This window comes from Cucurbita pepo, chromosome 17 (assembly GCF_057944985.1).
Source record: "Cucurbita pepo subsp. pepo isolate OVF chromosome 17, ASM5794498v1, whole genome shotgun sequence".
Classification (NCBI taxonomy): Eukaryota; Viridiplantae; Streptophyta; class Magnoliopsida; order Cucurbitales; family Cucurbitaceae; genus Cucurbita; species Cucurbita pepo.
Window position 1 is genome coordinate 11,724,014 of NC_141814.1, and position 27,764 is coordinate 11,751,777.

Below are 27,764 nucleotides of genomic sequence, written 5' to 3' on the forward strand. Positions count from 1 at the left end.
TAGCGGTGGGTTTGAGCTCTTATAAATGGTATTAGTGGCAGGTTATCAAGCGGTGTGTCAGCGAAAACGATGGTCCTCCAAGGGAGTAGATTGTGAGATTCTACGTTGGTTGGAGAGGGGAATATGACATTTCTTGTAAGGGTGTGGAAACCGCTCACTAGTAGATGCGTTTTAAAATCGTGAGGTTAACGGTGATACATAACGGGCAAAAGTAAACCATATCTGCTAGCGATGGACTTGAATTGTTATTATAATCACAACCTTAAAATTTTTTTTTAATTTGATTAAATCAAGCTTTTTAAATTTGTTAAGTGTCACAATTATATTATTGAATTTTAACTTAGACCGATGGATAAATATAGAACACGAGACTAATTTATTAAATAAAAATGTGAACCAATCGATTAAATTAAAATTTCAAGGGCATAACCGCAAAACTTATGAAAATACGAGATAATTGGTTAAATTATAAAATTAAGAGTCTCATTGTGTAATATTTCTTTAAGAAGGGACCAAAGTATAATATTTATGAGTTATAAGGACTAAAATGTAATAATAAAAAATTTAGAGGTGTAAAATTGAATTAATTACAAAATTCAAGGGGGGAAATGAATTTTAAATTAAATATTGCTACGCATTATGTAGCTGGTAGTTAACATATCCAGGACATTACTGTGCAACGCGATACAGATTATTATAACCGTACCATATATTTACTCGTGGCTCCATCTTTTGATTTCAAAACCCTAACATTTTACAGTGCTCTCGACCCTGCGCTTCGTCGTCCACAGATCGAATTCGAGGTAACCTTCAATCAAACGCTGAATCTTCGTTTTTAATTTCAATACAGAGTGCTCTTCGAATTTGATCTTATTTGTTTGTTAAGGCAAGTTTAATCTTATTCGAGGCTTAGACTTTTTAGTTTCTGATTTATTTTTCTTCGTTTTTTGTGAAGTATAATCGTTAAGGTTAATCGTTTCTTCTTTTTAGGGAAAAATGAGTGGCCGTGCCAGCAGAACAGTGTATGTCGGCAATCTCCCGGGTGATATTCGTGAAAAGGAAGTGGAAGATTTATTTTATAAGGTAATTCTTCGTAATTTTGTATGTGCATGATGATTTGGCACCTACGTTGAGTTTCTTAGGGGACCAACAGTTTTTTCGTGCACGAATCTGTCACGTTGGTGCTGCATGGTATGTTTGTTGGATTCTCTTCCTTCAATGGACTGGATATTATAAAGCTTTAGTCACAAGGAGTGCGAGCGTAGAATGTTAAACCTTTTGCTTTCGATAATCAGAAGGAGAGGAGTATGAGGATCTTGCAAATGTAGATGAAAGTCCCGTTTTTGAACTATCGACGCATGTTCTGTGGCTTTTCTTTTTTGAAAGGTTCAAGATGATCTGGGAGAACGTTATAAAAGCGTTGAGTTTTATTTGTTGAAAATATTTAATCTAAATCTGTTCTCATTCGACATTTTTATGGTAGTATGGTCGCATAGCTCACATTGATCTCAAGGTTCCACCAAGGCCTCCAGGTTATGCATTTGTTGAGGTGAGATTATTGCATATGATATGATATTTTCTCTTCCTATGAAATACTTGATACTTGTGTTCTCAATATGGATTTAATGGTTGTAGTTTGAAGATGCGGAAGATGCTCAAGATGCCATTCGTGGTCGTGATGGCTATGATTTTGATGGTCATAGGTTGCGTGTGAGTCACTAACCAAGTCTATTTCAATTGTTATGAGAATTGGTCATTTTTGTACTTTATTGCTTTACAGTTGTAATTTATGCGTTGTTTCTTTCTTTCTGTTTCTAGGTGGAGCTTGCTCATGGTGGTCGTGGTCATTCATCTTCCAGTGATCGTCATAGTAGTTATGGAGGCAGCCGAGGTGGCCGTGGAGTATCTCGGCGCTCTGATTATCGTGGTATATACTCATTTCTTAGGCACCATACAATATTTTGACATTGTAAACATTGGATCTTGTAATATATATATTTTGTTTATGCAGTATTAGTCACAGGATTACCCTCTTCTGCTTCATGGCAAGACTTAAAGGTAAGCATCATTCTATTTGACATGAAGTGTATCTGCCTAGGCGTTCTATTTTTTCTGATTGACACTGAATATCATATTATTTAATGTTGAAGGATCACATGCGGCGAGCTGGGGATGTTTGTTTCTCCCAAGTGTTCCGTGATGGTAGTGGTAAGATACCTCGGATGAAGTTGCTTCAAACTCACTATAATGTGTTTTTGAGAACCAAATAACTATTTCTTTCAATGTGTTGCAGGAACCACAGGGATTGTGGATTACACCAACCTTGATGACATGAAGTATGCAGTAAGTAGTTTTTATCTTTGTACTAATATGTTTGAAATATTGAACCTTAATGTTCATTTGCCATCTTGGATTGCTTCTAATGACTTTAAGGCCCAATCTTTGGTTTGGTTATGTGCTATAATATCTGTTTCCTTGTCACTGCAGATTAAAAAACTTGATGACTCTGAGTTTCGCAATGCATTTTCTCGGGCATATGTTCGTGTATGAATTATACCCTCTCCTATTAATTAATTTTTCATGATTTGTCATATTCTTTCTTACCTGTTTTCATTTTTTTTTTTTTGGAAGGTGAGAGAATATGATTCAAAGAAGGATCGCTCCAGGAGTCCTAGTCGTGGGCGGTCATATTCTAGAGAGAGGACTTGTAGTCGCAGTCGCAGTCGCAGTCGCAGTAGAGGCCGAAGTAGGAGCAAGAGCCACAGTAGGAGCAAGAGCCGTAGTAGGAGCAAGAGCCGCAGTAGGAGGTTGGTTGGTTTGTTATCAGTAAATTAGTTTTAGCTCATTGCTGCCTTCTATTTAATGTTTTATTAACTTTTTAGCAGCAAGTCCCCAAAAGCTAAATCTTCCCAGCGGTCACCTGTTAAATCTCGATCAAGGTCTGTTTCCCCTGCTCGCTCTCGGTCAAAGTCACCATCTCTTTCTGGGTATGTATTCTCATTTTGTAAACTACTAGCTTTCATTATTGTCATTCTTAATTTTATTTTATTCGATTCTATTTCATTTTCTTTTTAAATAAGATCTAACTGCAGTCTGTTCATTGTTTGTCTATATTTATATGATTTGAGTTGTCACACGGGCGGGGTCTGTTTGTTGCACCTGTCTTTCCTCAGGCAGAATGTTAGACTGGGTGAAATAAACAACGTAAAAGTATTGGAAGTGAACTAATTCTTTTGTATTGCTCAAGAACGGGTCAGCAAGTGGTTGAATATTTAGCAACGGATTTGAAATTACCTTACCGGATGCTATGTGTTTGCATGTGGTATTGTGGTTTGTACAATTCGCTTGGATGAGAAAACCACCCCTTTCTTCCATAGTCTTGGATCATTCTGAGAATGGTGGAGATGAATACTTAACAGACTTCAAATTAGTCTGGGCAATGTGTGGGACCCCCTCAATTGGAATGTTGGGTAAACCTTTCCTTATTGACTCAATTTAGTTATTACTATTTTACATCAGATTTTGCGTTCATTTTAATTACTTGGAATTATTTTGTTCAACAACTGGGGTAGCCAAGAAATGAATAGATTTCTTTCATTCATTGTCCTTTTTTGTGTGTGAAAATTACTTGTTTGTTTTTTTAGATATGGAAATATGCGGCATACTGGGGATTGGATATTAGTATCCTGATGGGATTTGATTCATTTGCCTTCAATGCTTTTGGTTGAGAAGGTATGCTGTTTTTTAGATGGGCAGCTTTGAAAACCATCTGGTACCCCCTGTTCTAATGCTTTTAGCAATGCAATGTCCATGGGTGCTAGATTTGGATCAAAGGAGATCATGGATTGCAATAATAGAGCTGGATATCTTGGACTAAGTGCTATTTGGACTTGGAACTCATCATCACTTTCATTTACATTTTCTGCTGCAAGATTTGCAAAGCTCTAGGACGCACTATCTGGATTCATTGTGGACTTTTTGTGGCACAGTAGGGAAGAATGCTCCTCTCCCGTCCACTGATGTCTATAATATATAGGTTCCTATAGATTAAAGTTTTCTAATATTAGGTCTTCACTTTGGAGTCTAAAGATTTTGAATTGGCGTATAATCTTCATAGTTGAACTGCTAAAATACTATTTTTCTATCTCACGTATATAATGTGGATGAGGCGTCAGGCTCTTGGATCACATTTGGTAAACGAGGCGTGGATTTTAAATTTTAGTTATTTCTGGACATTTTGCAGATCCCGATCAAGATCCAGATCTCCATTGCCCAATGTAAGTGATACCTGTTACAATCTATTGTTTTATATTGTGTTATATATTGTGTATTTTTGCTCTGGCCATACACAAGTTTATGGTAAACTTGTGTCCGCATATGATCATGGCTTATATGGCAGCGTGAGAAACGTACTAGTAAAAGTCCCAACCGGCGTGATGCTAGCAAAAGCCCTAGCAGAAGCAGGAGCAAGAGCAAGAGCAAGAGCCCGTCCCGGTAGAGCTTTTGGTAATTTTATTTTCAATTTCTGCAGTCAAGAACAACAACTTTTACTGTGACACTCCGAACGCCATGGATTGTGCACACATATTGTATAACTGTATGTCCTTGAAACATTTTGTGATTCAAATCCTTGTTCTGACTGTTTGAAACAGATGAAGATGGAGCTGAAATCCAGTATGTGATAGAAACCATGTCTTGTTTGGACTCTCATGTGATAGGCTGGAGGGAGTTCGTATCCGAGTATTAGTCGGTGAACCTATCAGAATAGACTTTATGGTAGTAGTAACTATGTTTTGTTTGGTGATTAAAATGTTCCCAAAATTTATATTCTTAGTTTCAGGATAGTATCTAAAAATTTGTTACTATTTGGATTGTATTTTGGTTGTCGAGATATTATTGGGGTAACTTTTTAAATTGAAATTGAATTTCGGTGTTGACAAAAAAATTGTTAAAATACCTTTAAACAACCAAATTGATTTCATCCAACTCGGGCACTACTACATCTTTCTTCATGAAGCTTGTGTATCTCTCGCCCACATTAGCTCCGGCTTGAGCAAATAACTCCACCACTGCAGGCAACACGCCATAGTACCTCTTCAGGTTATTCAATAGAGGCTCATTGCTATGCACATCTTGAACATGCCACACGTACACCGGAGGCATCAAATCATCTACTGTTGCTTCCTGCCACGCATGTTGCCCGTCCCTCATCTGGTGCTTGTAAGCTTGACAGTTCCTAACCCGGTGGCCTTTGGGTCCAACTTGCACCTCTGAACAATAGCCGCATGTTTGTACACCATACGTTTTCATGAGCTTTTCTGTTCCTGATATCATTTTATCCCATAATTCCATGCCTTTGATGGCCGTCTCTGAAATGACATGGATACCAAATTAAAGTTCAGTGCAAAGGAAAAAAATCAGCGATGTGTAGAACTTCAATAGAACTAGTAGGACTTTTGAAATATACAAGTTTGATATTGTGTGAGATGCTAAATCGGCTGGAGAATTGAACGAAACAGTGTGGTAACCTCTCACTAGCCAACATGTTTTAAAAACCTTGAAGGGAAAGCCCTAAGACGACAATATCTGCTAGCAGTGAGCTTGGGCTGATACAAATGGTATCAAAGCCGGACATCGGATAGTGTGCCAACAAGGATGCAGAGCTCCAAAAGGTGGACACTGGGTGATGTGCCAACGAGAACGCTGAGCTCCTAAGGGGGGTGACACTGGGCGGTGTGCCAACGAGGACGCTTGGCTCCGAAGGGAGGTGGATTATGAGATGTCACATCAGTTGGAGAGGGAAACAAAACATTCTTTTTAAGGGTGTGGAAACCTATCCCTAGCAGACACGTTTTGAAACCCTTGAGGGGAATCCTAAGAGGGAAAGCCCAAAGAAGATAATATATGCTTGCAATGGGCTTGAGCTATTACATATTCGAACCTCCCCTTCTTGAGTATGTTCACTCGAGCTTAAAGCTCCTAAGCAATTCTCGACCTCTGAACAACTTTCCTATCTTATTACTAATATCCACTTAATACCCTACTTCTATCCTAATCGCATTCCTATCAAAATGAAATCCCAATTTTTTTTTTTAATAGTGGACAGGTAATAATATCATATAGGTGGACAGGTTAATATGGACAGGTAAAATTCAATAGAGAATAGTGGAAACTAGAAGTGCAAACAATACTGACCTTTTAAATCATCGGAATTTATCGATAACGTGTCCGCACACACTCTTTTCTTGTCATTCCAAAATCCATACGAATTAATGCCTTTTTCAAGGGTGAATTTCTTGGGAAACCTCTTCTCAAAGTCGACAGTCCTTCCAGCAACATTGTAAATCGGAAACGTCCTTCGCCTTGTAGGGTACTCGGGGATATCAACACCAGCTTGAATGCACAATTCTACTACTGCTGGAATTCGATCCACCTGGAGCTGCTCATTATGTGAAACAGCTCTGCCAATACGGTCATATAAATGGAAAGATTCCACAGTAGGAAAGACATGCTGAATGCCTCCAATTTCCCAAGTGTGCTCTTTGTTTGGTGCGCTCCCAGCAACATTACATGTTCTAATCTTATGTGGCGGATCACCAATATGAACCTCTCCACAGACTCTGCACAAATGAGAAAACAAGATCAATAAGAAATTAAGATCCTTGTCGTGCAGCTGAAATATAGTTTTTAGGGGATAAATAACAATCAATTTATGACTCTTATGTGAACACGCCCTCGTGTCCACCCCTTACGGGGCTCAACCTCCTCGCTGGCACATCGCCCGATGTCTGGCTCTGATACCATTTGTAATGGTCCAAGCCCACTGTTAGCAGATATTGTCCTCTTGGGCTTTCCCTTTAGGTCAGATTTTTAAAATGTGTCTACTAAGGAGAGGTTTACACCCTTATAATGTTTGCTGAATCTCACCATTTATATCTTACCTACAAGAATGCACAATGCTTCTCTTAATCACCGTGGAAATGCATGAAAATAGTTCAGATCTTGCAGCATAAACTTCATGAGCAATTGGAACCAAGCCCTTTTCCAGCAAGCCATTGGCCGGGGGCTGCAAAGAGTTTTCCTCTACATTCTGCTTCGCTTTCAATCTCAATCTTGCTGCACGCTTCAGCTCGTTTATACTCGTTACCAGTGGCTTCCTCTCTGACTTCTTTAGCTTCTGAAATAACACTGCAGAACTAGACCTTGTTGAATACCATAGAAATGGATGCTTGCTTGAATTCGTCAAGTTTGCAGCAAATTTCTGTATTCTTCTACGAAACATTGGAAGTGTACGTATTGAACTACATGAACTACACAAACCAACAAAGATCAATTAAAAACATTTAAAACAGAGAAGTTTTCATGCTCATCAATCTTGCAGGCTAGTACAATTCAGACAAGTGCTAATTACATAAGTTGAGAAAAGAAAATGCACTCAAGTCAAGACATTAGAGGTATCTAACCAGATTATAGGAATAAAAAGAAAATCCTAGTTCTTCAAATACAGAAGTACAAAACCATGTGTATGTTAGATCAACACGACTCTCCACAATGGTATGATATTGTCCACTTTGAGCATAAGCTCTCATGGCTTTGCTTTAGGCTTCCCCAAAAGGCCTCACACCAATGGAGAGAGTATTCTTTGATTATAAACCTATGATCATTCTCTAAATTAGCCGATGTGGGACTTTGTTCATCCAACAGTGTACACCGCTGAGTGTGAACAATTCAAAACTAGCTTCCAAGGTTTCAAAACAACTGAAAAACGCTAACACGACGCAGCTAATGTTCTGTAATTTCTAACTGTGATATAGCATTAGTCCCAACCAAAGCAGGAAAAAGCGAGGCGAATTAGAATTAGCATTGTTCTCAGCTACTGTTTGTACTACAAGATTACAATTAGCATTTGATTTGTCCATAAAGCATGAAACATAGCAAATTAGTAATTGTTCAGAACATTGATCCGGTTGAGTAAATTTGACAGTAACCAAAGATGAAAGCAGAGAGAGAGAGAAAGAGAGAGAGAGAGAGAGAGAGAGAGAGAGAGAGAGAGAGGCCTTACTCCTGCGACGATCGAAACCTTCAGATGGAGGTAACTGAAGCCGATATCTGACGGCGAAGAGAGGAAGCGGAGGACGGCAGACGGCTGAGGGGCGGCTTTCATCGGAGGTCGTCTGGATAATTCGGTCGTGGTCGTGCTCCTGAAATAAGGACTACCTCTCTTAATTTAGGGTTCGGAAGAAATGCCTAATATGATAAATAAGTATTTTTTTTTTTCTGCATATTTATTATGTTATTGTAGACGATATTTTCCATATATCCATAATGTATACCAAATAATTAATTACATATCTATATTCCAACTATTAAATATATATTTTTCACAATGGTATGATATTTTCTGACTCCTTTTCTTTTGGAGACATTTGTTAGATATTTTGAAGATTTACCAATCCATTGACACAACTAAGTTTAGGACATGACTCTGATACCATGTTAGTTAGTTTAGGACATGACTCTGATACCATGTTAGATGAACACGACTCTCCACAATAGTATGATAATATCCACGAGACTTTCATCATCCAACACTACCGGTTAATATTTCCCTTTTTTCCTCGATCTTTTTTATAAATTCGTACCATTTTTCTTGCCATTTTATTTTGGCTTTTGATGGTGTAATATGTAGTTTTTCATAATAAAAAAAAATTACACAAGAATATGAATTATATATATATTATTTACCGAGTAAATGTACAAAATGATAAATAATATTACGCAAGATATTATTTGCATGCATGTTTAATATAAAATTTATTGGGGTCGAGAAAAAAAAATTACCTATTTTATTTTTATTTTATTTATTATAATACGTTGCAAATAGAATCGAAACCTTCACCTTTGATAAAAGGTTACTACATACTATTGCCTTCAATAATATTGAAACGTAACGTATTAAAAAACTTTGATCTCATCATCATAATAACTACTACAAAATAAACACACTAAAACGACACTTCATCAATGATTGAGAATTAAATCATATAAAAACAAATATCAAATTATAATCTAAACATTTTATCAATTAAAACCCTAATAATCTTTTTTTTCCCCTATATTTTCTGCTACCAAAAATAAAAAAAGAAACAAAGAGAATTCAGTACACGTGGAAATTGATCACACAACAGATGACACCTTAAAGCTGTAATGACACGTGTAAACAGAGTCGAATTATACCAATAAGGAAGCTTTTATTATTACAGAGCTTCAAATATCACAGTTCGTATCAGTACAAGACCATTTACTCGACGATGATGATATGAATTCAAACTAACACCATCTGGGATCTCCACACTACCACTCGGGGAAAGAACTAAAAGGCCATGAGATTTAGTGCTTGGTTTTAGGCATCTTTACAATCATCACGGTGCAGTGAGCATGGTGAGCACAGTAATCACTAACGCTGCCTAAAAAAGCCCTGCCATCGCAATCAGATCCAGTTTAATAAAGGGCTTCATTGCTCTCAACTCAACAACAACCAAGCATTTGATCATATCAATGGAAACTCCCTTGTAAGAATGTTTCTTAATCCTATGTCAATTTTTGAAAAAAAAACAAAGAAGACCTGAATTCTTCCCAGTTTCTAATATCTTGATTAGATCATCAATCAATCGAGTTCTGCCATGCTTTTCCTAGCTCTTAGATAATTATATTCACATTTTTGATCCAACAGATGGAAATTTGGCGGTAATAAGAGAAGTACCTCTTTATAGCTCCATAGCCACGGCTTCCAACGACCACCATGCTAGCACGATGCCTTTCTACAGCCTCACAAAGAACATTCCTGGCATCTCCTTCTATCACCTCCAGCACAGCATCATGCACCTGAATATCATTATCACACATGAACAATAATCATCAATAATAGAACGCATAAAGTTCTCAAAAGGATGCTTCCCACCAAAGCTGCTTTAGACACGAAAAAACATCCAATCCATCTTCAACATTTTGTATCGAACACCAAAATTCTATGGAAAAGATTTTCCACTTCCTAGTTAAAGGTATTCCTACAGAAGTGTGGTTCAGTTCTTCTGTACCATCAAACCATGGAGGTCTGGAAACTGGAAGTCAGCTAGGGACACGTAAATTAAAAAGCGAAACTAGCTACAAACAATGGGCCTTAGAAATAAAATAAATGAATCATATAGTCAATGAAATACTAAGTACAGTTGTATAGTTGTCCTGGATGTTTCTAGAGCAAGACATGTTTAATCATGGATAAAGAATCTCATTCTTGAATCATATAAACAATGAAATACTAATTATAGTTGGATAGTTGTCCTGGATGTTTCTAGAGCAAGACATGTTTAATCATGGATAACGAATCTCATTTTTGAATCATATAAACAGTGAAATACTAATTATAGTTGTATAGTTGTCCTGGATGTTTCTAGAGCAAGACATGTTTAATCATGGATAACGAATCTCATTCTTAATCAATTTTAGTAGGTATTACTACTTTTTACTTCTATTTTATTAGTTCCTTTTCTCTCTACCATTTTCCTGTAGTCCTGCAATAACAGGATGAATAATCAATATGATGACAATCTTGCTACTTCCTTTCCTATTTCAATTCAAAAACACTTCTCTTAAACAAAAGTTTTTGAGGTTTATTGTCAGTGCACAAATTTTCTTTTCGAACGATTTTCATTTCAGTCTACTCACTTTCTTTCTGAAAAAGAAACAGATCCTAAATCATTTCGCTTAAGGAAAATCCTCCACAAGTAATTCAGGTTATAGTTAGAAAGAATCAAGAGGATTACCGATCTGGCGACGCAAACCTCCTTCGCCTTTTCGATAACTCGAGAAGCAATCCTCTTCAAATCCGAATCCACACGAGGGAAAATCTCAGCCGCTCCTTCAATCAACAGTCGATTAAAGTTAAACCTCCTATTTATTTACGGATCCTCAACGGATTAATCATCCATCAACAAGAAAGCAAGAAAAGAAGTGAATCAGTTACCAGGTCCGGCGAGACTGACGGCGGAGGCAGGGGAAGGTTTGGCATGAACAACAAAGAGCTTGAACGGAGAGTTAGCTTTAGTGAATGGAACGATGATATGATCTAAGGTCCACTCCAGAGCGTAAAGGCTGTGCGCACTGTCGTCGATTCCGACCACCATGACTTCCATCCCTTCAGTCGCCATTGGAATAAAGCTTCGGCAATCACCACTTCGCGTTAGAGACGGATGATTTTAATGAAAAAGAAGAGTAAAGGACGGCACGTATTTATAGCCGGACTATTTAACGTCACGTGGCAAGAAATATTGCCAGCTAAGCTGCCAGTGGGGAATGATTGCCACACGTTGCTAATTTAGTCGGAGAAAGAGTGACACGTGGATTCACTAATTTTAACTATTTCATCTAATTATTATAGGATACCCTTTTAATTTTTTTTTCCAAATTTTAATACAACTTTTAAACTTTTAAAAAATATTTTACCGTTAATTTTGTACATTAATTATTAGAATTTTGTTTTAAAAATACTTTTAACTTTAAAAGGTTTCATTAACATTAATTTTGGACATTAATTAGTCGGAGAGTATAACGAAATTGGAAACCTCAACTTAGCATACACATTTTAAATTCGTGAGATCGATGACGATATGTAACATGTCAAATCAAACAATATCTTATAGCAATGGACTTTGGCTATTACAAATAGTATCAGAGCCAGGACGATATGCCAGCGAGAATGCTGGCCCTCAAGAGGTGGACTATGAGATTCTATATCGATTAGAGAGCTAGAATTGTTTCACGTTTTAAATTCGTGGAACTGAAAGCGATATATAATCGACTAAAGTGAACAGTATTTACTCGCAGTAAAATTGGATTAGTATTTAAAAGTAATTTTACTCTTACTATTCCGTTCAAAAAATATTCCTAATAAAAAATAGCAAAAGTTTTATATAAATAAATATATATATATATATATATATATATATATAATAGCTCGTAAGAAATGCTAGGTCTTTTTTCTTATTATTATTATTATTTTTAGTTGAAAACTATAGCGAGCGTGACAAGCAAACACTTGTGTTAGACTGCGTACTAGAAAAGTGTAGAAGTATCGGGCAGTGCGTGAAAAAAATTATAATCCAAATGACGTGTCATCCGTGCGGCACTCGCTGGTCCATTCTCGAGTGATTGACGGTATACACATCTATAGACGTACGTGTAAAACACGAGTTGTGTTTGCTGTCGTTTACATTATTTGTATTATTTTCTATATTTTTTTTTTATAAAATCTATTTAGCAAATTAATGAGAAATTGTATAATCCAGATATTGCGTGGCAGAAAAAATAGGTACAACTGGTGATGCATAGACCTTCCCCTGCTACAATAGTTGGGCGTAGCAGGCTTTAGTTTACGTGAGACAGTTTGGTTCATATTTGATAGGAGTAACAATGCATTTAAAAGACTTTCTATTCGTACGTTCCTCTATCGTTAATTTAATAAAAATATTTCTAAATTTCTAAATTTTGTATTTTATCTAAAAAAAATACATTTAAACTTAAAAATACTCACTATTTACAATTTTACTACTAATATACGATCAAAACTGTCTACCAGTAACTCAGAGATTATTCCTAAATTTTTTAAACATACTTTTGAAAATTTATGAACGTTTTTTAAAGGTATAAAAATCAATTTTGAAACTCGAAACCCAATAAAAAATGTGAAACTATTGAAAAAATTATATACATGATCACATCTCTATTAATGACTTTTTAAAAATAGGATAAAAATAATTTAATAATGGGTTAGACATGACGATGAATAGACTAAGTATTTATCGGACGATAAATTAAACACCAAACATAGGTCACATCTCTATTGCAAGAATCATAGGTTAGCCTTCACATATTTAAATATAACTATAGTTTATTAATTCTATAATATCTTAAGGGATATAATAAATTTAATGATTAAATTGATAGTCAAATTCTTATGGCCCACTTTGATAAATATGATCCTAATAAAAAACTAATAGCATTTATACTCTCTTTTTATATTGTCAAAATAATAATAATAAACAAATAAACAATAATAAAATAAAATTAATGGATTTCAGTTATATAAATTATGTTTAGATATTAGCAGTTAATAAAATTACTCCCTATCATAAATATCCATAAAATTTCAAAAATTTAAATAATACTATTAAACTTAAAAAAATACAAAAATTAATGAAAATAATTACTATCTTAAATTAAAAATGTAATACTTTTAATTATCCTTATACTTTGTATTAAAAAAATTATTTATTATTTTTTTAAATTAAGTATTATTAATATATTTCAAAAATAACAATAAATTTTAAAAGTAATATTAATATATTTTTTAAAAATAAATATATTGAGCTGAATTTGTGATCATAAACAATAAATAAATGATATATTATATAGAAATTTGAGCTTCATAACTTTAAATAATTATACGAATTAAAAGATTCCATACAAGCAAATAAGAAGAACAATTTTATTAGAATTTCAATGTTTTATCCTTCCCAATGACCATTCTATTTAAATATTATTTTGAATAATTAGCTCAAATTATAAAAACAAAAAAAAAAAAATTACTTTTTTACCACCCTTTTTATTATTCTATTATGTTGTAAAATATTTATTTGTTATTTTTTTTAATTTAATTTAATTTAATTTAATTAATTAATTATTATTATTTTTTTTTTTTTGTAAATTTCCATAGTTTATCGCTTTGTCGGCGGTATTGCTTGTCTTATACGGAAGTCTCATGCCAGTTACAGAAGTTTCCAGACATGCTTTTTCGTGTTAAACGGAAACGAATATTTTTTTGAAAATAAATAAATAAATAAAATGAAAATAATAATATATATAATCTGTGTGCGCGCGCCCATTGTATATATATATATACATGACTCCAGAGTTGCCAAAAATAAAAGTTAAATAATAAATTTATTATAGTATAATAATAATAAAAAAAGAAGCAGAATTTAATAATATAATTCCATATATAATTTAATAAATTCCTCCAAGATTTTATAAAATTATTTATAAGATTTTATTAAATATATAAAATTCGAGACTAATTCTAACATTATTTAACCTATAAAAATAAAATATTAATAATTTAATTCAACAATTAAAATATTAATAATTTTTTTCTAAATAAAATGTTTAATTTATATTTTTGGTATCTAAATAAATTAAGTAACTTACTAATTAGTATCTTAATTAAAATATTAACGTCCGAATAAGTGTTCTTAATCTATCATTGAATTTAATTTCCATTATTTCAATTTTTTATTTTATAAAATTTATTTTAATAATTAGATAGAATATACAAAGTAATAAACTTATTTACTAAAATCAAATTGTAGGATGGTTCTTTAAAAAAATATTAATTTTTAGAGATGTTTTGAACTAATTTTTATTTTTTTATTAATTAACTTATTAAAAATATTTTAAAAGTTATCCTAATTATTTTGATAAAGTTCTAATAAAATTTTAATAGTAATAAATATTATTGCTTTATATCAAAAAATAAAAAATAAAAAAAAATATATATAACCCGAAATTCTAAAAAGTTGATACTTCCAAAACCCTTTTGTATGATTTTTTTATTTGTCAATAAATTTATTACCAAAAAAAAATTTAAAATATCTCATAAAAAAAGATTTTTTTTTTCTTTTTCTAAAATATATTTTAATTTCATATTATGTTGTACTATAAAGTAATAGCCTTCAATGTTCATATACCCTCAAGAAAACAAACGGAATCTTTATCAATGATGATGTTCAGAAACGAAAAAGATATTGCTGAGAAAATTTATTTCATGTAAGAAATCTGAATTTTCTCAGCTTCCAAACACCTTTTCCATTTTGTTATCCAGTGTTCATTCGGCGGAGAAATTCCTTTTCAGTTTGGTTACCGTCTCTCTCAGACGGTTTGAGATATTTTTTTTTTCACTTCCTTCTTGTGAAAGTGTCTGATTCGTTCTTTCTGTGTATTGGATTCCGATCGATTTGCATCCATTTCGGATAGAATCAGAGGATTAACTGTTTTTTTTATCTTCTCGGTGATTTTAGTGGATTTGTTGAGGGAAATTAGAACGACGCGTGTGGATTCTCGAGGAAGAAGATGAAGTTCTGCAAAAAGTATGAGGAGTATTTGCGAGGTCAGGAGAAGAAACTGAAACTACCTGGATTTCAGTTCAAGCGGCTCAAGAAGATTCTGAAGAATTGTAGCAGAGATTTTCAGTCTCGACATCGCCATGGCGATGACGTTTGCTCCGCCATCGCCGTTCAGAGGTGTCCAGATCACTGTTCAGGTATGGAAACTCGATTATCTGCTAATTTTTGTCGTTTCTTCTTCCTATTTAAGGATTTCGTGAATTTTGGGGATCTTTCTGTTACAGTCCTAGCCGTTTGATCTTTTGCTTGGTTGAGGCAAACTCTTTATTGTTTGTACATTGCATTTTGATTTTAGTTCGTTGTTTTGTTTGACGATTTGTGCGGGCGTAGTGTGCGACGGTACTTTCTTCCCCTTCCTTCTCAAGGAAATGTCTGCAATAGTTGGCTGCTTTAATCAGCGAGCACAGAAATTGCTTCAGCTGCACCTCGCTTCTGGCTTTAGAAAGCGTCTTTTATGGTTCAAAGGCAAACGGGACAGTGACCATACTTTCTTAGTTCAAGAAGGGAAGGAATTGGTTAATTATGCATTGATGAACGCCATTGCAGTTAGGAAGATCTTGAAGAAATACGATAAGGTATTTGCCCAATATGCTTTACCATTTCTTGTTTGATTCACTTCAATGTTTTGTCCAGCTAATTCTTCATTTCTCTATATCAAATGAATCAATTCTTGTCCAAATTTGTAAACCACGAAAGTTTACATACTAAATTTGTAATTTAGCTTCCTTTCTTGTGCTTAGTTCTTGTTTGGGTTGCTGAGTACAGATTCATTACTCCAAACAAGGGCAAACTTTCAAGTCACAAGCTCACAGTAAGCACATTGAGATCCTGCAATCTCCATGGCTATCAGAGCTTATAGCATTCCACATTAACCTGAAGGAGACACCACACAGATCTAAGAGGATTTCTTCTGTATTCGAGGAATGTTCCCTTGCAATTACTGATGGAAAGCCATCACTTACTTGTGAGCTCTTCGATTCAATCAAACTCGACATCGACTTGGAGTGTTCCATATGTTTGGTAAGCTTTCAGGTCTTCAACTTTTTACATTGTTATGAAAATGTCCCATCTACTCCTGCAGACAAATATATGTAAATTGAATCACTGTTATGATATCATTAGTTTATTTTGGATTTGGTGAGGGATGAACTCAAGTTTTTGAGTAGTTTGAATGGATACTCATCGGAGTTCTTCACTCTTTATATATGCAGGACATAGTATTTGATCCTGTTTCTCTCACTTGCGGCCATATATTTTGCTACATGTGTGCTTGCTCGGCAGCTTCAGTAACCATAGTTGATGGACTAAAGTCTGCAAATCCAAGAGCAAAGTGCCCACTCTGCCGTCAGGTTAGTTAGGTTGCCTCTATGATTATTCAGTGAGCTTCATTCAGCTATCATTTGGCTCGAAAAGGAAAAAAACACACAGAAACAAGATGGTATTTGTGAGATCCCACGTTAGTTGGGGAGGAAAACGAAGCATTCTTTATAAGGGTGTGGAAACCTCTTCTCTTCTCAGCAGACGTGTTTTAAAAACCATGAGGGAAGAAAAACTCATAGAGGACAATATCTGCTAGCGGTGGACTTGAGTCGTGAAAACCTCTCCCTAGCAGACGCGTTTAAAAAACGGGAGAAAAACCCAAAAGAAGATAATATTTGCTAGCGGTGGACTTGGTTGTTGCAATTCAGTACCAACAGCTGCCCTACCATACGTATGGCTGATTTTGTTCCCATGATTTAGAGGATAATATCTGCTAGCGGTGGACTTGGGTCGTGGAAACCTCTCCCTAGCAGACGCGTTTTAAAAACGGGAGAAAAGCCCAAAAGAAGATAATATCTACTAGCGGTGGGCTTAGTTGTTGTAGTTCAATACCAACCGCTGCCCTACCATACGTAGGGCTAATTTTGTTCCCATGATTTAAGCCATGAACCTCGAAATAAACCCATGAACGGTCTGTTGAACGACCCGACGTCTGATCTAATTCTTTCTATTGATACACAGGCAAAAGTTTACGAAGGTGCTGTTCATTTGGAAGAGCTCAGTATTCTATTAAGACGAAGGTCAGTAGATATCTTGTTTCTCGGGCTTCCTGGTAAAATACATGTAAAAACTGTTTAGGAAAGTACAGGTAGCTTGAAACTAACTTTTAAAAAATATGAGTTTTTTTTTTTTTTTTTTTTGGTTTAAAATGTTTTTTATTATTTTATTGAGACGGGTAAAGGTAAAGTGCCACTTTTATGTTAAATTACAAGTTTAGTATTTATAACCATAGTTTTATAGATCATGAAAACGTATGAAAAAAATGGTTATTTGTTTAAAACAAACCAGAATCGGGAGAGATATGCTGAAACAAATCAGAATCGAGAGAGATGTGCTCTTCGAAAGGTTTTCCAAACCAAAATCGAGAGAGATATGCTCTTCGAAAGGTTTCCTCTATGCTGTACGAGTTTGAGTTCAACTAAATCTGAAGATCGAGTTATTGATTGAACTAAGACTTCTATATTTTAAGAACTCTAAATTTCTAAACTTTTAAAAGTGATTATTAGATTCCAACTTTTACTTTTAAAAGTGATTAGTTAGATCCCAACTTTTAAACTTGGGATTGTTTATATGATTGAACAGCTGCCCTGAGTACTGGGGGAAACGTCTCCGTACAGAAAGAGCAGAGAGAGTTCAGCAAGCAAAGGAGCATTGGGAATCCATGTCTCGAGCATTCATGGGAGTCTAGTTAGTGCCCCTTTTACTTTTTATAGAATTTCACAGTAGTTTAAGCCACTTGAAAAGGTTCCTGGAAGTTGACCCCTTTTGTGGATATTAAGGGTACTTTGAATCGACCGTTCTTCAAAAATGTATTTTGCTTCAAGTACTTTTTTTATTTAAAAAAAAAAACAAACCATTAATGACTAAAACACTAAATTTCTCACATGTAAATCAGTAAATCGATTCAAATGCAAATGTGTTTATAAGCGAAGGTGTTACATAATAAAAATTGCTACTTAATTTTGATAGAAAATTTCAAATTAGGCATCATACGACGAAAATTAGATCATTTAAAAGAGATCAAAAAGAGGTCAAGTGACGAAAGAGAGTATCTTCTCTTTAGGTCCCGACCTTGATAGAACTAGTTTTTGATTGGAATTTCAATTGAAAAGATGTTAGACCGATTCCTTGTATGCCTAAGAATCCAATGAATCTCAATGGAAGTCAATTCGATGTTCTTGAACTAAATTGTTACGGACCAAAAATTTGAAGTCGAAGTCATGCGTAATAAGATCACATTCCAAATTTCAAAACGAAACAAATGAAGACTAACACGATTCTTAAGAAGTGGTCATTCGATTGTGTAAATAGATTATGATTTCAATTTCATGGATTCAAACATATCAAAAATGCATTTGGGAATTTTATAAGATATTACATACAACCTAAAATTCTTGCAAAACAGTCAGTTTCCCCAAAATCAAAATGCTCTAAACTAAACATGAGTCCTTATGAGCATTTCCTAGAAAGGAAGAAAACTGCTGCAAGCAAGAGAATGAATGAGCCATCTTTTCAAGCCTCATATACTTGTGTTCGAACAATGTTGCTCAATTAGATTTCATGATCATAATACCATATCTGATTCATCTATTGTAACAAAACAATTTGAAAGACATGGGCAATAATATCTTTAACGAGTCAAAATCAATGGATTCTTACCCGAACAGTGATATCGTTTGCATAGTTTCTCCAGAGTGCCAACTGAGTGCTGCATTGAGTTCAGCTTTGTATCCATGAACATCCTCTGCATGAGAATTTTCAATGAGACAAAAGGCAAATTAAGCAGTTTTTAAGAGAAAGTAAAACTGAAGCTTACCTCATAATCATCTCCGTATTTCTCGATTAGCCTACCGACATGAACACGCTGAATTGTGGTCAAAGGCTTTAGAGGTCCTGATTTCCCATCTCTGCGCTTCTTTCCTAGTGCTGTTTTCAAATCTAAAGAACGCAAAGGAAAGATCACAATATCAGCACAAGCTCAACTAGATTCAGAAACGCAACTCAAAATTTTGTTTTGGCATCCTCTTTAATCCTTTATTATAATAAGACTTTACAATCAAAATCAATCTTCGTTCCATTTCAGTTCCTCTCTAATCATTTCATAAATAACTATTCAGCAGAACAATGCATAAACATGATATATGGCCAAATAAATCCAATCAATTTGGACGGCTAATTTGGTTCAATGAAGAGCTGCTACTTATTCCGAAATTTCCAGGTCATGAACACCAAAAAACTATCAAAGTTGCAGAAACTATTGCAAGTGATAGTTTACTAAACCTGGAGCGGAAGGTATCATATTTCATAAAATCAACTAATTTCATGTAAACAAATATTTTTCAAATTTGGAAATATCACAGTATTGACCTGAGAATCATCCACTCACACCAACAGAAATTTAAAACAACAGCGAAAGAGGAAAAAAAAAAAAAAAAAAACAAAAAGCTCAAAACTCACCGTCCTCTTCCACATCGCTACCGGATGAATCAAGCACAGAATCAAGATCATCGGAAGGCAACTGAGACGGAGGAACCTGGAGGGAGTCGCTCTCAACAATGTGATCAGTTCGAGAACGAACGCTGAGCAAATTAGGGTTAGAAAGAACACCAAACGACTTATAGTTATTAATAACACTGGCTTTCTCATCCCATGCCGGATCTTCTTCAAATTGTTCGCCGAGCAAGGAGCGGAGCTTCGGCGGCATGCAGAACGACGGCTTGAAAACACTAGGGTGCCTTTTCGGCAGGCCGACCTGGACCTTTGGCCGAGATCTCTTGTACTTCCTTCGAGACCTCCCCATCTCCCTCTGCTGCTCGGTGAAGCCGGTGGCTAGGGTTTAGATGTAGAAGATGATTGGGGATTTCGTAGGGTTTAACTTAAATAAATTGTTTTTTCTTATTTATATATTTTATATTTCTTAAATAAAAAATATTTAAAATTATAATTTTAAGGATAGTTTGTTGGGCTTGGGCCTGCTGAAAGCCCAATAAGAAAATCGGCCCATAACGAGAGGAACGGGAGCCGAATTGGACTGAAAATTTTCCGTCAGAAGGAGAGGGAGGTTGTAGCTAGAAAGTTATAGAAGCGTCGTTCCTCTCTTTTATTTCGGCTACTCACAGCGCCCATTTGGCTTATCCTCTGAGTTAGGGTTTCTGTTTCATCTTCCTTTTCTTCCTGATTTTTCTCTAGGGTTTTTCACTTTTTCAGTATCTTCGTGTAATCTCAAGCAATGAGGTAAATTACTGCTCTCTTTTACACTCTGTCAAGCTAGATTGCACTCTGTTCTATGTCATTTTTTATCTGTGATCTTCGTTTGTGTCATTTTTACTTCTCGAACTGTACTGGATCGCTCGAAATGTATGAGATCATTTTAGCTTCGTTGTTGAGTTTATCTGTTGTACTTTGGTCATGGGGAATCGGAGTCATCTTGTAAGTTGTTGTGTTGAAATGACTTGCGATATGATGATAATCTTGTGATTTTTTTTTTGTTCCTGTTATGTTATTGATGTGCTTGTCGGGCTTGGATGGTTTTGGGCTGGAATATTGCGGAGGTTTAATTAGGGTTCTAAATAGTGCTCCTGCGAGTTTTGATTCTTGTGTTAACTATGTTGCTTTTGCTATTTCTTCTCGCGTTCGGCCATTTCTCCATGGATCCTAGGATTATCTGTCTAATCGCATGTATTTGGGTTGCAAAACAAGTTATTTATTGCTAGCATATACTATACAATTGGTGGGGATGCACATTTGTTTTTAATTTATAGGTTTAATTAGGCTTGTTGTTAAGGTTGTGGTATGGAATAAGTCATTTTAGTAAATTCTTGCAGTATCTTGTTGCCTTTGCAGCTGAATTTAGTTCGAAACCAACGACTTGGCTGGTGGTTCAGTTTTTTGAGTTTGGGGGGCTTTACTTTTTGAATGTTGTTCTATTGCATGATGTATGGATTTAGTAACTTGACTTAGTTGAATTCTCTCTTTTGTTGATTTCTTTTATGGATATGCCTTTGGAGACCGATGCAATATTTTTAATACATCTTTGGTTACTGTTAACATTTGCTTAATACAATGTAGTCGTCATCCTGAGGTGAAATGGGCCCAGAGATTGGACAAGGTCTTTATCACTGTGCAACTCTCAGACTCGAAGGATTCTAAGGTTAATCTTGAGCCAGATGGAGTCTTCACTTTCTCTGGTAGCGCCGGTTCAGAGAATCACCATTACGAACTGAAGTTGGAGCTTTTTGATAAAGTTAATGTTGAGGTACGTAGACATATTACCTCTTGCTAGATTCCTGTCATGGCTTTTCGATTTAGAGCTTGCTATCATATGATAAACCGACCTTGTAGTTTATTTACTAGTTTCTCCTTGTAACAGGAAAGTAAAGTTAACATTGGGGTTCGGAGCATATTCTGTATCCTAGAAAAGGCAGAGAAGGGATGGTGGAAAAGGCTATTGCGAGGAGATGGAAAGCCACCCCATTATGTCAAAGTAGATTGGGACAAATGGGTGGATGAGGATGAAGACGATGGTAGTCTAGTCGTGTGCTATGTTTTTGGGTTATCACTATGTATTAAACTTCTCATCCTGTCTGTGAAGCTAATATGTGTTGATTATCTCTTTGGTTGTTCAGGAACAGCTGCTGGTCTAGGTGACTTGGATTTGGGAGGCATGGACTTTTCGGTAAGGATGTGCTATTTGGAGTGATTTCGATGATCTGTATCTCTATTATCTTGTTCTAATCCTATTTTATCTTGCAGAAATTTGGTGGCATGGGCGGCATGGATGGTATGGGCGACATGGGTGACATGGGCGACGATAATGACTCCGACGATAGTGATGATGATGGTAAGCTCCCATTTTTCTTTAGCAATGAATTGTTTACTGTGAGTAAAGTCATTGACGATTGTATCTTAAGTAGTTAATAGTAAAGTTAAGAAATGGTCATACAGGCAAATGAATTCTCGTCCAGTTTTGGGACGACATTTTCGCTCTTCCAACATTGACCATATGACTTGCTTGCTATATATGTAGAACTAGAACAGGAGGTGTCGAATCCAGCGAAAAGTGAATCTGCCAAGCCCGAGGCAGAAGTCGTCAAAGAAGGTGGAGTTGGGTCCTCAGAAGGGAAAAAGGAATCTGCAGCAGCAGCTAGCACATGATTTTGCAGGGTTCAAAAATAACCAAGAAGCATTTGATGATGTTTTCATGGTTGTGGCTTGAATTTTTGAGCTTTATGATGATGTTGGCTAATTTCAGTATGTATTTCTCTGGAACTGCTATTTTTCAACTGCTTAAATCTTTGCAATCCAGGAAAAGTATTATTTCACTACTTCATAGATGCATTCAGATGAGTTGGAACTGAGTTATGTGTGGACTTGTTTCTCTCAGTTTATGATATCTGGTAATATGGAGAGATCAATCCATGGTTGGGTTGGCTGTTTAAATTAGCTGGGAAATAGATCCAAGATTTTTATGAATCAAACTTCTTTATTTCAACTTTTAACAAATTGCTCGTTGTTTTTTAATGTGGTATGGGTATTGAGTATATAGTATAGTATTAAGTTTAACCATAAAATGACAGCTTTCTGTTAACCACAGGTAATAGATGTGCAATATTGTTGAAGTTAAAATTAGAATAAAAGATTCTTCTCAATAACTTTTACTTTTAACAATAAACATCGTAACTATGTAATTAATTTTTACTATATGCCAACTCAACTCCTTGAAAACCTCTAGTTATCCAAATAAATGACTGATGAAGATGAAGTATAATGTTTTACTTCTAAAAAGAACATAGTAATCAAAATATTACTTGTAAAATAAGGTTTCGTGAAAAGATTCGAAACTTTGACCTCATAATAAGGAATATATATACCTAAACGCTCAACAAAGTGAGTAGCTGTGTTTTAACTCTAAATTTATTAGAGTATAGAATGTTACCGAAAACAAATAACATACAAATAATGGAACTGATCTGTTTTATGCATTGCAAATACAACTTCCTAATCAACATAAAAATGAAATTACATGAAAAATGAATTTCTTGAAAATCAAATTCTAGAAAAGCACAAAAGATCAAGGGGTAGATCTTCAAAGTTGGTCTTATTTTAGGTGGAGAAAGAAGATTTCATTACCTAACGCTGAGAATGCAAGGAAGCATTGCTAAATTTGGCACTACGTGCTAGAATGCCTTGTTTGCCTTTTAACGAGATAGTCCAGAGAAGATCGGAGTCAGATTGCACTGTTACTTTCTCTCCTTTCACTATATTTGAAGTGCTAACTAGACCCCCAAACTTCATCTCTGTATCAGCTGGAATACACATTCATACCAAAATGGTTAACAGCACACCGTTAGAATTCCATAAAGATATGTTCGGAGTGATTTTAAGACAGCCCAAAATAACTAAAAAGACACGACAGAAGTGATTTGTCGCGGTTTCAATATCATTCCCAAACGTGCCCGAAGTATATTAAAAAAAAACTTCCCTAAAACAGTCGAGAAAGAGCAAATAGGAGCTCGAAGAGCAGAGTATGAATCGAAAAAGAAAATAGGATGCCAGATCGTTAGTTGGGGCAGATTTAAGAGCTTTGTAAAATTAGATCCAAACATTCCCTAATATTGTAAGCATACAACTTGAAGGAATATCATGCCAAAGTACAATCACATAGGGAGAGAATGAAGTAACGAAGGACTATCTGGAAAGAAATCTTCATGAGGTTAGACATGAATTATTTCCACGGTACCTTCTCAAAATATCACAAGATAAAGAGTTTGAAGGTGTGAGATCCCACGTCGGTTGGGAAGGAGAATAAAGCATTCTTTACAAGAGTTGGAGACTTCTCCCTACTAGATGCGTTTTAAAAACCTTAAGGGAAGTGGTGGACTTAGGCCGTTACAAATGGTATCAGAGCCAGACAACGGGCGATGTGCCAGCGAAGAGGCTGAGCCCGAAAGGGGTAGATACGAGGCGGTGTGCCAGTAAGGATGCTAGGTCCCAAAGGGGGTGGGGATTGGGGTCTCACATTGATTGGAGAAGGGAACGATTGTCAGTGAGGACGTTGCGCCTCGAAAGAGGGTGGATTGTGAGACCCCATATCGGTTCGGGAGGAGAACAAAGCATTCTTTATAAGGTGTGGAAACCACTCCCTAACGGAGTCATTTTAAAAATCTTAGGGAAAGCCCGAAAAAGAAATCCCAAAGAAGACAATATCTGCTAGTGGTGGGCTTGGATCCTTATAGAAAGTTGTTTGTTTTGGAATTCCTAAAAAAGCTTAAGAAATTGAGCATAAAGCTGCTGGCATTGACCAATTCCTTGCGAAGTTTTTTTTGAAACATGAAGTTAGCAAGAGGAATAAAACTGATGGATCACATTGTCAGCTCATTTTGCACCTCAAAATTGCTTAAAACCAAGTATAAACAGGATAGGATGCACATAAGAACATATAACACAACGCAGTCGTTCATTCTTTGAAAATCAACAGAGCATTGGATCGAGAAAGAGGAATGAGGACAGTACTTACTCAAATCCCATTGGAGACCAGTGGTCGTAGTGCGTCCAGAGGGCATCCCAATTGGAATGAGACCACAATGAGGGCCCTCAACAGATGAGTGAACATGGATTTCATGGTGATGAGTCCTTGGCAGAAGATGAATAAGACAATCATCAGACAGAAGGATTATGCGCGTGCTAGAGAAACGGCATAGAACATTGACGTTTCCCATCTCATGATCAAACCGTCCACCTAGAGCTCCAGCAACAAGTATGCACAGCTGAAAATCAACAACTCAAACATTATAATCCCAATCTGAAAAGTCAGCGCACAAAACAAAACGCAGTAGTTGAATGTGAACATCCAAAACTTCTAGTTTAATAAACAAGCCACTTAAGATTTACATCATGATCCAACCTACATTAGATTCCTCCTGATTTGGCATAGATTGAAGAATATATGCAACACATTTATGTAGGTCTGTGGTATCCTGATCTTCAGATTCATCAAATATCTTGGTTCCCTGCACCATGTGAATATGGATATCTTGAGCCCGCAATCCATACATGATAACAGCATAGTAAAATACAACATGTAATGCAAGTGAACTTTATCAAAACATAGAATGGAAAAATTACGCACAAGATGGAACCATCCATGGTCTCAAATGCACAAGATGGAACCATCCATGGTATCAAATGCACAAGATGGAACCATCCATGGTATCAAACACTTGAAAAATCATTTAAAAAAGCCCCACATTCTTCAAAGGGAGGGGGTGGCTTAGTAACGTACTTGCTTAGCGTAAAAATCTAGTACTTCTGTCCGAATTGAATCCATATCTCCTCTAATAACATCTGGCTTATAGCTGGCAATAGGAAAAAAAAAATCAATAGATAGGAATGAATGAACAGTCCAGATCACCAAAACATAAGATATATAATTCTATAACAGTTTATTCATTGTGCAACAATAGTATAAACTATCAATAAATGCTCGAAAATGATTATGAAGACATCAATGGCAACAAAATTTTCTTCTTTAGCTAGCCACTAGTATTTGTTTTGTTAGTATCAATCACATCTTGAAACTTGGGGTCAGAGTTTCTTTTTCTTTTTTTGTGAAAAGAAGATTATTCTTCAGAATTGTCGAGTGATTTGTAAAAATTAAGATTACTTAGCACATAAGATCACTAACCACAAGTCCATGATAATTAAAGAAAGAAAATTTTCCAAAATAGTAAAGAAAACACTAACCGAAATAAGAAAAACGACTTTCAAATAATATATAATTCTTCATTTTAAGATTTCAAATTCTACAATGAAAACATTAAAAAGTTTGTAGAATATTCACAATTTGAATCAAAGAATCCCAAAACAGTTTTCAAAAAAATATACAACATAATTCAAATCCGGTAACGAAAGAGGCCATAATAAACCCTAAGAGTTTGTCATAACAGTCGATGGTAAATAAAACTGTGAAGAAACATCCAAGGAGAAGATTTATGTTTTCACGCATTAACCATCTAAATTTCCAGAAAACAACAAAACCCCTATGCACGAAACTCCATTACTAAATAGAGAAGCTAAATCACAACAAGAAAAGAAAAAAAAACACTGATAATGGCATAAATGCACACTAAAAACGAGAAGAAAAATAAGAAAATGATAACGAAACGAACCTATTTCGAATATCCGTAGCGTCTTGATGAGGAAGCAGCAGAGGCAATTCATCAAATACGCGATTGGCGCCTCCATCGGCACAGAGACGAAGTTTTGCTGCTCTACAACAACCCACATAAGAACGCATCAACACGAAACGCAAAAATCATCAAAACCTAGAACCAAAAGACGAAGCCAAAAGGGATTTGAAGAGTAACCGTGCTTCCAGAGCAAAGGAGTAAATTTGGGGAGGCTTTGGTTGAGCAGAACAAGGGCGTAGGTCGAAGAAGGTGGGTGGTCGGCCGGAGAAGAAGTAGAAGAAGGGAGGAGAAAATCTGAGGAGTGGAAGAAGACGCCCATGGCGAAAATGAGCGCGATTGAAAGGCTCTCCGAACGAAGATTTGATTCAATTGGAGAAATCGACTGTAATCAATTTCGTTGGTCAAAGCAGAAAAATTTCCAGAAACGGAGTGAATATTCAAAGCAAATCGCGCTTCGATGAAACACGGCTGGGGTTTATATAACAGTTTTTCTCTTTCCCGCTTCGTGCAATTCGCACGTGCGACTTCATAGCTAATTACCGGAAATACCCCTCCTATTGTCAATACTACTAAATGCGTCATATAATGAGCCAATTGTCTCTCATCTTTATTTATTATTAATTTAATTCACTAAAATAATCCACTAATAATGAATGAGAAGGATATTCAAATGATTGGATAACACCGACAATTGGAAAATCGTAAATGGCTCGATAACCCATAGGTCTTCTTCCTCCATGTGACATTGCTCCGTCAGCTTTCGCCCATTACAAAAGATTTTTCGTTACTGCTTCTCATAGGAGTCTGGGTCGTGTCTCAATCCTAGTACAATTGATCACCCTCTCGGACCATCTACTGACCATCGCAATGATAAACTATTGTCTCCATAAACTACCTAATCAATCGTGGGCCCCTCCTTGGACAGAATCCTCCTTTTGCTCGAGAGTTAAAAATATTTTTGGTCAATTTAACCCCAACCCGAACAAAATTATATATATATATATATATATAAAAGTGGATTTTTAAAAGGAAGTTTAGAATTAAAATTGTCTAGAATATAAAGTAATCCATTATTTATTATAAGAATAAATGCCCTTTTAAAATTCTTTATATTCCCATTTATTAATCTAATCAATTTTCTTATCTGAAAGTGGCTCATAATTTTTGCAATAAAAAAATTAATAAGGTCAAATTATTCTTAGTTTGGAATTAATTCTCATTCATAATATTTTTTTTACAAAAAAAAAAAAAACAATTAAATTATACCCGACACCGATCGATGTGCCAACATGAGGCTATT

General features: G+C 35.4%; 7 protein-coding genes across 15 annotated transcripts; 3 read left to right on the forward strand and 4 right to left on the reverse strand.

Annotated features, from left to right (window-relative positions):
* Positions 1–645: 645 nt before the first annotated feature.
* Positions 646–4,679, forward strand: LOC111778444 (serine/arginine-rich splicing factor SR30). Of its 8 annotated transcripts, none has more exons than XR_015413238.1 (14): positions 646–803; positions 991–1,083; positions 1,484–1,549; positions 1,636–1,710; positions 1,819–1,927; positions 2,012–2,058; positions 2,151–2,208; positions 2,294–2,343; positions 2,488–2,544; positions 2,632–2,807; positions 2,883–2,987; positions 3,174–3,470; positions 3,645–3,732; positions 3,822–4,189. XR_015413238.1 is itself a non-coding variant. In XM_023658274.2 (14 exons), the coding sequence occupies exons 2-14, from the start codon at positions 997–999 to the stop codon at positions 4,654–4,656; spliced, it is 963 nt and encodes a 320-aa protein (XP_023514042.2). In that variant the 5' UTR covers positions 646–803; positions 991–996; the 3' UTR covers positions 4,657–4,679. The 8 variants fall into 8 exon arrangements, 5 of the variants coding, with proteins under 5 accessions (XP_023514042.2, XP_023514046.2, XP_023514041.2 ...); XM_023658274.2 differs by lacking the exons at positions 3,174–3,470; positions 3,645–3,732; positions 3,822–4,189 and adding exons at positions 4,244–4,277; positions 4,400–4,494; positions 4,653–4,679; XM_023658273.2 differs by lacking the exons at positions 3,174–3,470; positions 3,645–3,732; positions 3,822–4,189 and adding exons at positions 4,244–4,277; positions 4,400–4,506; positions 4,653–4,679 and having other exon boundaries at positions 647–803.
* Positions 4,680–4,893: 214 nt separating this feature from the next.
* On the reverse strand, positions 4,894–8,242 carry LOC111778443 (APO protein 3, mitochondrial-like). Its single transcript, XM_023658272.2, has 4 exons — positions 8,063–8,242; positions 6,942–7,310; positions 6,196–6,620; positions 4,894–5,369 (listed from the first exon to the last, which is right to left on the reverse strand). Exons 2-4 carry the CDS (start codon positions 7,280–7,282, stop codon positions 4,960–4,962), a joined length of 1,176 nt encoding a protein of 391 aa, XP_023514040.2. The 5' UTR covers positions 7,283–7,310; positions 8,063–8,242; the 3' UTR covers positions 4,894–4,959.
* Positions 8,243–9,231: 989 nt separating this feature from the next.
* On the reverse strand, positions 9,232–11,263 carry LOC111778143 (Adenine nucleotide alpha hydrolases-like superfamily protein). Its single transcript, XM_023657810.2, has 4 exons — positions 11,024–11,263; positions 10,824–10,918; positions 9,764–9,885; positions 9,232–9,478 (listed from the first exon to the last, which is right to left on the reverse strand). Exons 1-4 carry the CDS (start codon positions 11,205–11,207, stop codon positions 9,391–9,393), a joined length of 489 nt encoding a protein of 162 aa, XP_023513578.1. The 5' UTR covers positions 11,208–11,263; the 3' UTR covers positions 9,232–9,390.
* Positions 11,264–14,728: 3,465 nt separating this feature from the next.
* On the forward strand, positions 14,729–18,102 carry LOC111779293 (putative E3 ubiquitin-protein ligase BAH1-like 1). The gene is made up of 7 exons (XM_087119020.1): positions 14,729–14,880; positions 15,132–15,373; positions 15,567–15,811; positions 16,002–16,256; positions 16,448–16,585; positions 17,238–17,296; positions 17,859–18,102. Exons 2-7 carry the CDS (start codon positions 15,184–15,186, stop codon positions 17,962–17,964), a joined length of 993 nt encoding a protein of 330 aa, XP_086975146.1. The 5' UTR covers positions 14,729–14,880; positions 15,132–15,183; the 3' UTR covers positions 17,965–18,102.
* A 515-nt stretch (positions 18,103–18,617) lies between these two features.
* Positions 18,618–20,156, reverse strand: LOC111779023 (nucleolar protein 16). The gene is made up of 3 exons (XM_023659053.2): positions 19,734–20,156; positions 19,093–19,214; positions 18,618–19,020 (listed from the first exon to the last, which is right to left on the reverse strand). The coding sequence occupies exons 1-3, from the start codon at positions 20,074–20,076 to the stop codon at positions 18,907–18,909; spliced, it is 579 nt and encodes a 192-aa protein (XP_023514821.2). The 5' UTR covers positions 20,077–20,156; the 3' UTR covers positions 18,618–18,906.
* A 193-nt stretch (positions 20,157–20,349) lies between these two features.
* On the forward strand, positions 20,350–22,600 carry LOC111779022 (uncharacterized protein OsI_027940). The gene is made up of 6 exons (XM_023659051.2): positions 20,350–20,510; positions 21,345–21,531; positions 21,646–21,799; positions 21,902–21,951; positions 22,029–22,116; positions 22,303–22,600. The coding sequence occupies exons 1-6, from the start codon at positions 20,506–20,508 to the stop codon at positions 22,428–22,430; spliced, it is 612 nt and encodes a 203-aa protein (XP_023514819.2). The 5' UTR covers positions 20,350–20,505; the 3' UTR covers positions 22,431–22,600.
* Positions 22,601–23,171: 571 nt separating this feature from the next.
* Positions 23,172–27,008, reverse strand: TPK1 (thiamine pyrophosphokinase1). Of its 2 annotated transcripts, none has more exons than XM_023659498.2 (6): positions 26,642–27,008; positions 26,444–26,540; positions 25,558–25,630; positions 25,184–25,285; positions 24,793–25,042; positions 23,172–23,581 (listed from the first exon to the last, which is right to left on the reverse strand). In XM_023659498.2, the coding sequence occupies exons 1-6, from the start codon at positions 26,781–26,783 to the stop codon at positions 23,406–23,408; spliced, it is 840 nt and encodes a 279-aa protein (XP_023515266.2). In that variant the 5' UTR covers positions 26,784–27,008; the 3' UTR covers positions 23,172–23,405. The 2 variants fall into 2 exon arrangements, with proteins under 2 accessions (XP_023515266.2, XP_023515267.2); XM_023659499.2 differs by having other exon boundaries at positions 26,444–26,545; positions 26,642–26,820.
* Positions 27,009–27,764: the final 756 nt, after the last annotated feature.

Excerpts from the sequence above, each read along its gene's own strand:
- LOC111778444 (XM_023658274.2), top strand. The coding sequence starts at position 997 with ATGAGTGGCCGTGCCAGCAGAACAGTGTATGTCGGCAATCTCCCGGGT. Across the intron at positions 2,059-2,150 it reads CTTCATGGCAAGACTTAAAG|GATCACATGCGGCGAGCTGG; the intron begins GTAAGCATCATT and ends TTAATGTTGAAG. Across the intron at positions 4,278-4,399 it reads CCAGATCTCCATTGCCCAAT|CGTGAGAAACGTACTAGTAA; the intron begins GTAAGTGATACC and ends CTTATATGGCAG.
- LOC111779022 (XM_023659051.2), top strand. Across the intron at positions 21,952-22,028 it reads TGGGAGGCATGGACTTTTCG|AAATTTGGTGGCATGGGCGG; the intron begins GTAAGGATGTGC and ends TTTATCTTGCAG. Across the intron at positions 22,117-22,302 it reads CGACGATAGTGATGATGATG|AACTAGAACAGGAGGTGTCG; the intron begins GTAAGCTCCCAT and ends CTATATATGTAG.
- LOC111778143 (XM_023657810.2), bottom strand. The coding sequence starts at position 11,207 with ATGGCGACTGAAGGGATGGAAGTCATGGTGGTCGGAATCGACGACAGT. Across the intron at positions 9,886-10,823 it reads AGGTTTGCGTCGCCAGATCG|GTGCATGATGCTGTGCTGGA; the intron begins GTAATCCTCTTG and ends AATGATATTCAG. Across the intron at positions 9,479-9,763 it reads GGCTATGGAGCTATAAAGAG|GGCTTTTTTAGGCAGCGTTA; the intron begins GTACTTCTCTTA and ends TTGCGATGGCAG.
- LOC111778443 (XM_023658272.2), bottom strand. The coding sequence starts at position 7,282 with ATGTTTCGTAGAAGAATACAGAAATTTGCTGCAAACTTGACGAATTCA. Across the intron at positions 6,621-6,941 it reads AGCATTGTGCATTCTTGTAG|AGTCTGTGGAGAGGTTCATA; the intron begins GTAAGATATAAA and ends TCATTTGTGCAG. Across the intron at positions 5,370-6,195 it reads AAATTCCGATGATTTAAAAG|AGACGGCCATCAAAGGCATG; the intron begins GTCAGTATTGTT and ends ATGTCATTTCAG.
- LOC111779293 (XM_087119020.1), top strand. The coding sequence starts at position 15,184 with ATGAAGTTCTGCAAAAAGTATGAGGAGTATTTGCGAGGTCAGGAGAAG. Across the intron at positions 15,374-15,566 it reads GTGTCCAGATCACTGTTCAG|TGTGCGACGGTACTTTCTTC; the intron begins GTATGGAAACTC and ends GTGCGGGCGTAG. Across the intron at positions 17,297-17,858 it reads AGTATTCTATTAAGACGAAG|CTGCCCTGAGTACTGGGGGA; the intron begins GTCAGTAGATAT and ends ATGATTGAACAG.
- LOC111779023 (XM_023659053.2), bottom strand. The coding sequence starts at position 20,076 with ATGGGGAGGTCTCGAAGGAAGTACAAGAGATCTCGGCCAAAGGTCCAG. Across the intron at positions 19,215-19,733 it reads TAGCGATGTGGAAGAGGACG|ATTTGAAAACAGCACTAGGA; the intron begins GTGAGTTTTGAG and ends TGCGTTCTTTAG. Across the intron at positions 19,021-19,092 it reads AATACGGAGATGATTATGAG|AGGATGTTCATGGATACAAA; the intron begins GTAAGCTTCAGT and ends ATTCTCATGCAG.
- TPK1 (XM_023659498.2), bottom strand. The coding sequence starts at position 26,783 with ATGGGCGTCTTCTTCCACTCCTCAGATTTTCTCCTCCCTTCTTCTACT. Across the intron at positions 25,043-25,183 it reads CAAATCAGGAGGAATCTAAT|CTGTGCATACTTGTTGCTGG; the intron begins GTAGGTTGGATC and ends GTTGATTTTCAG. Across the intron at positions 23,582-24,792 it reads TGGTCTCCAATGGGATTTGA|CTGATACAGAGATGAAGTTT; the intron begins GTAAGTACTGTC and ends TGTGTATTCCAG.